This window comes from Penaeus chinensis, chromosome 37 (assembly GCF_019202785.1).
Source record: "Penaeus chinensis breed Huanghai No. 1 chromosome 37, ASM1920278v2, whole genome shotgun sequence".
Taxonomy (NCBI): Eukaryota; Metazoa; Arthropoda; class Malacostraca; order Decapoda; family Penaeidae; genus Penaeus; species Penaeus chinensis.
Genome location: NC_061855.1, coordinates 3,374,700 through 3,380,304, shown reverse-complemented (window position 1 = coordinate 3,380,304; position 5,605 = coordinate 3,374,700). Strand labels below are relative to the sequence as shown.

General features: G+C 37.7%; 1 protein-coding gene across 1 annotated transcript in view; it reads right to left on the bottom strand.

Moving 5' to 3' along the window:
• Positions 1-5,339, bottom strand: part of LOC125045584 (beta-1,3-glucan-binding protein-like) — a 10,536-nt gene extending 5,197 nt beyond the window's left edge. The window contains exons 1-9 of the mRNA XM_047642924.1: positions 5,291-5,339; positions 4,151-4,263; positions 3,548-3,622; positions 2,757-2,947; positions 2,355-2,410; positions 1,825-1,902; positions 1,107-1,209; positions 923-994; positions 9-138 (exon numbers count right to left, since the gene is read on the bottom strand). Of these exons, the coding sequence (XP_047498880.1) occupies positions 9-138; positions 923-994; positions 1,107-1,209; positions 1,825-1,902; positions 2,355-2,410; positions 2,757-2,947; positions 3,548-3,622; positions 4,151-4,263; positions 5,291-5,339 (867 nt within the window). The remainder of the gene's footprint in view (positions 1-8; positions 139-922; positions 995-1,106; positions 1,210-1,824; positions 1,903-2,354; positions 2,411-2,756; positions 2,948-3,547; positions 3,623-4,150; positions 4,264-5,290) is intronic.
• Positions 5,340-5,605: the final 266 nt, after the last annotated feature.

Below are 5,605 nucleotides of genomic sequence, written 5' to 3'. Positions count from 1 at the left end.
TCACGAACCTCCTGGTCAAAGGGTGCCATCTTGGATCCTGTCGACCAAGGGTTGTCGATCTGGTCGCCGAAACTTCCAAAATCCCAGAAATTTGTACCAGGGTCGACTTCTAATTCTAGGGTATCGTCGACGTAAAATCTGAAGGTGAATTTCCATATGTGAGGTAGTCTGTGAAATAATTTTGGTTGGGAAAGAGTGTCTGGTCGGCGGTATGAAATATTGGAACTTGTTGGTGTATTTCGTTGACTTAAATTGACTTTTTTGTTGTTTTGTTCGTTGGCTTAATTTGACCTTTTTTTATTGCTATTTTTCGATTTTCGTTGTTGTTGACCTCTCAATACACATAAGAAGTTAGTAATCTCTCTCTCTCTCTCTTTCTCTCTCTCTCTCTCTCTCTCTCTCTCTCTCTCTCTCTCTCTCTCTCTCTCTCTCTCTCTCTCTCTCTCTCTCCCTCTCCCCTCTCCCTCTCCCTCTCCCTCTCCCTCTCCCTCTCCCTCTCCCTCTCCCTCTCCCTCCCCCCCTCTCTCTCTCTCTCTCTCTCTCTCTCTCTCTCTCTTTCTCTCTCTCTCTCTCTCTCTCTCTCTCTCTCTCTCTCTCTCTCTCTCGCTCTCGCTCTCGCTCTCTCTCTCTCTCTCTCTCTCTCTCTCTCTCTCTCTCTCTCTCTATATATATATATATATATATATATATATATATATATATATATCTTCCTCTTCCTCTTCCTCTTCCTCTTCCCCCTCCCTCTCCCTCTCCCTCTCCCTCTCCCTCTCCCTCTCCCTCTCCCTCTCCCTCTCCCTCTCCCTCTCCCTCTCCCTCTCCCTCTCCCTCTCCCTCTTCCTCTCCATCTCCCTCTTTTATCTCGATTTATGGATATTTCTCCCTTTCGTTCCTTATTATTTTCGTTCTTATTTATCATACTTACTTCATGCTGTCCTTCGTCCAGTCAACTCTCCAGATGTGAAAGCTATCGGCGAAAGATCCATCACAAGCGGCACTATCAAAAAATAAATAAATAAATAAATACATTCGTTTTCGATTACTTGTCATTTCTTTTATGTCATTTCTATCATTTTGAGGTAAAGATTATCTGGATGTAAAATACTTACTATATCTTATGCGTTAAGTCGTATTTATTTTCGTGAAAGTACGGACCCCAGTGCAAGGTTGTGCCTCCGTACTGGTTTCCTAAATTACCATAGTTCTCGTTCCCTTTGAAGAAAGAAAACGGACATTGAAAGAAAACGGTATTTAGGGTATTATACGATATATTGTTCTCACTTCATATTATAATTTCTACTTTTATTAATGATAATGATAATGATGAATACAATGATCCTTGTCATCCTTATATATATGTCATAATTATTCTCACGTTTTAATAGCCCTTAAATGTATAAAAGATAGTGTGAACGCCAATTATTATAACCGTTCACCTGGGTTTATTTATAACATAATTTATGGTATGGACACGCTAAGTTTGGGCAAACTGAGGATGATATTTTTGTAGAGGACAAAGAGTTACAGTCATCGGTCTACGAACTGATCTGCAGACACGAGGGAAGGAAATTGATCGCGCGTCTCAGCCCAATCCTCCTCTCTCTGTCAACGCCCAGTCGCGGCAACTTAGTTTTTAATCAATTTTGTGAAGCGGGAGTTGGCGAGCGCATACGTACTGTCAAGAATCACCCATAATCCGCCAATCCAATCATCTCTCTATTGATCCACGTTCCTCCCAGTTGGTAAATAAATCGACCCATGAACCTCTCTAAACACACAAAATACACGTGCTAGCTCTACACCCTGGCCGCTGGCGTCATTACGTACCCCTGGCCTCCACAATGTCTATCTCTCCGCTCGCGGGCCACCTGCCGTAGGGCCAATTCCGGGGCAGCATCCACACAGCTGTAGAACAAAGGAGAGGAAAGGGGAAAAATATTGGGGAAATGGGAAATATGGAGATAAATGGAGGGTGAATGGGAATGTTGGCGGGGAGTGACACGTATGGAAAATTTTGGGAAAGTGCGAAATATGGCGATACATGAGGATTTAAGAGGAATGGTGAGTGATACGTATTTAGGAATTTATGTTGCTTGGAATGCTTTGCTGTGACACAAAAGTACTACAGAAAATACAGAAAGCAGATAATTATCAATTCAAACTCGAGAAAATGATACAAACCGAAAACAAATATAATACCACATGAACAAAGAAGTCGGAACACTTCAAAGCTTTAAACAATACATAAACAACTGAAAGAAAAAGAAAAAAACGGAAATATAAAAGAGTTACAAGAATTACACAAGATCACAAACAAATTTATAGGAAATGCAAATGACCGGCAGATTCCTCCTTACCTGGCCACAGCCAATCGCCACGAGGCATTTTCGCTCTCACTTCGACTCGGCCGTACCTGAGACATTAAAAAAAAGGAATCATTACATATATAATGTTATTTACGTTCCTTTTATATTTCGTTTTATATTTAGTTAATTATAGAACAAGATCGATAGTTATATATAAAGTAAATGTATATTAAGAATTGATGTGAATTAAACTCACATAAAAAAAATTCACATATTAAAAGAAGGCAAATCAAATTGATGTACGACTTAAACCTAGTAAATCTTTGCAGAATTAAAATATATTATTAAAAAATATATCCACACACGCAAAAAATAAATAGATAAATAAATCAATAATGATAATAATAACACACAACAAATTCCCCGCCGCACAATAAGCGCGCGAAACGGCACCTAAAAGCGAAATCCGAGAGGGTTCGAAGCCGCGCGCTGAGGACCGGATTCACGAGGTTGTTCGCCGATCCGATTCTGGAGCAGCCCGAGTACGAGTTCGAGGTGCACACGTCGTTCCGGCCGTTCATGCCCCACAGGCTTAGTTCGCCGCTGAATAAGAACCCTTCGCCCTCCCAGTTCGAGACCAGTTCCTGTTGGGACGCGAAGGGAGGGAGGTTCAAACTTCGGTGATGGAAGAGATGATTAATGATACTAATAATATAATTTAGTTTTATTTCATTTGTTACAGTAGGTATTCTTGGCGTGATATGCTGTCTGTTTTATTTTGTGGGTAGAGTAGAGGAAGGATTGAAGTGATGATGTTAACACTAATGATAATACCAGTAGTGTAGATGATAACGGAGATGATTAATGATATTGAAAATGATCATGATTATTATAATGGTAATGATAAAAATGATAATGGTAATGATAATGATAATGGTAATGGTAATGATAGTAGTAGTAGTAGTAGTGGTAGTAATAATAATAATTATAATAATAATGATGATGATGATGATGACAATGATAACCATAACAATGATGATAATAGTAATACTGATAATGATAACGCTAGTAATAATAGTGATTGTTATGATAATGATGATTACTATAACAAAGATAACAGCGGTAATAGTACCAACATCAGTTAAACATACAATGATAACAATTCTGATAACGATAATCCTTATGATGATTTAGAAGTCGGTGATAATAATAACATATAGAAAATATACAGAAAACGGACTTACGGGTTTAATAAACAGCGTAGAATCTCGAGTGTAGCTAATACTGCGGTTGTTGACGTAAGCCTGAAACTCCCAATTCTGAGAGAGTGGAAATGAAGTTATTCAGCTTGAGTGCACGCCATTACACATGCACATGAGGCATGCAGAAAGATGCAGGAACAGACAGGCACAAATATACTCTCTTTGGTTGTCTGTCTGCATGGCTGTCTGTCAGTTTGTCTGGCTGGCTGTCTGTCGGTTGGTCTGTCTGTCTGTCTGTCTGTCTGTCTGTCTGTCTGTCTGTCTGTCTGTCTGTCTGTCTGTCTGTTTGTCGGTCGGTCGGTCGGCCTGTTAATCTCTTTTTCTCTGTCTCTCCCTCCCTCTCATTCAGTAAAGATTATACTATTGGTAATGATAATGTTTTGACAATAATAATAATAATAATAAAACATTGTTATAACAATAATAATGATATAGAATACTTAAAACTTTAACAACATTAACAACAATAAAAACAATTACAAACAGCAATAAAAAACAACAGCAATAACAAATCACAATGAACGACAAATGACTAACAACAACAACAACAACAACAAAATTAGTAAACATGAAGTACGCACTTACCCCTCCGCCGGACATTGTAATCTCGTGTTCCCAGACGTTGTGGTCGAGGAAGTCGAAGTCATCGTCGAAGATCAGACACGGGAATTCGTTGCAGTCTTTCGGGTCCAAGATGGCTGCCAAGGGAGCGTAGTTGTAAATTTCGAGTAAGTTTGTTTTCATTTAGATTAGATTAAATTATTTGGGAGGAGAGGAAGGGGAAGGGAAAGGGAAAGGCTAGAAGATAAGACACGGGAATTCGTTGCAGTCTTTCGGGTCCAAGATGGCTGCCAAGGGAGCGTTGTTGTAAATTTCGAGTAAGTTTTCTTTTTCTTTTTCTTTTTCTTTTTTGTTATTAGATCAGAATAGATCATTTGGGAGGAAAGGAAGGGGAAGGGAACGGGAAAGGTAGAAAGATAAGACACGGGAATTCATTGCAGTCTTTCGGGTCCAAGATAGGCTGCCAAAGGAGCGTTGGTATAAATCTCTTTTTTCTTTTTTTCCTTTTTCCTTCTTTTTTAGTATTTGGGAGGAAGGGAAGGAAGATAAGCTACGGGAACTTATTGCAGTCTTTGGGGGAAATGACGGTGATGATGGGGCTGATGATGAGGAAAGTGATGATGGTGCCGGTGATAGTGATGAAGACAGTGGATGTTAGTGAGTGACTGATAAAAAAAAAAAATGTATCTCTAATCTTAATAATATGAACTAATTATTAAAAAAACAATATGATAAAAACAAGAGTGGTGCTTTTACAACGAAATAAAGCCAACAGTCATAACAATAATGATTATCGAACTAGCTTTACAAACCACGTAAAAAAAAAAAATTAAAAAAAAAATAAAAAACATCACGGAGCCTAAAAATACGAAGAAACAAACACACAAACAAACAATTTAAGAACGAATAATAAAAAAAATAAAAAAACACAAAAAAAAAATAAACAAATAAATAAAAAATCACATATCTTCGAAAAGAAAATTAGCACAAACAAAGACTCCAGTTAACCAAACCACTACTAAACTTCCCAACCACCTGTTATAAATACCTCACATCCGCCAATTATAATCTAAACTAATGCTTTAATATCACTCACATCCTTGATTCCCCTTTGTCTTACGTCGAAAGTACCACAACAGCTGTTATTTTAAGCAAAATACTCACTTGCAGCCAACGACCAGCCAGCCAGGACGGGCAGCCACAGCGCTCTCATTCTGGACGAGAGAAAAGAGAGAGAATGAAGAAAAAAAACGATAATTTTATTATTTATTTAGTTATTTACTCTTTTGTTGGGTTATTAATGCGTTATTGTATCGGTCATGGTATGGTTACTATTATTATTATTATTATTAATATTTTTCCCATTATAGGTATTATCATTGTTATTATTATTATTGTTATTATTATTTTTTTTGTTATGATTATCACCATCACGTTATTATCTTTATTATTTTCATTATTAGAGTAACTTGGTTATTA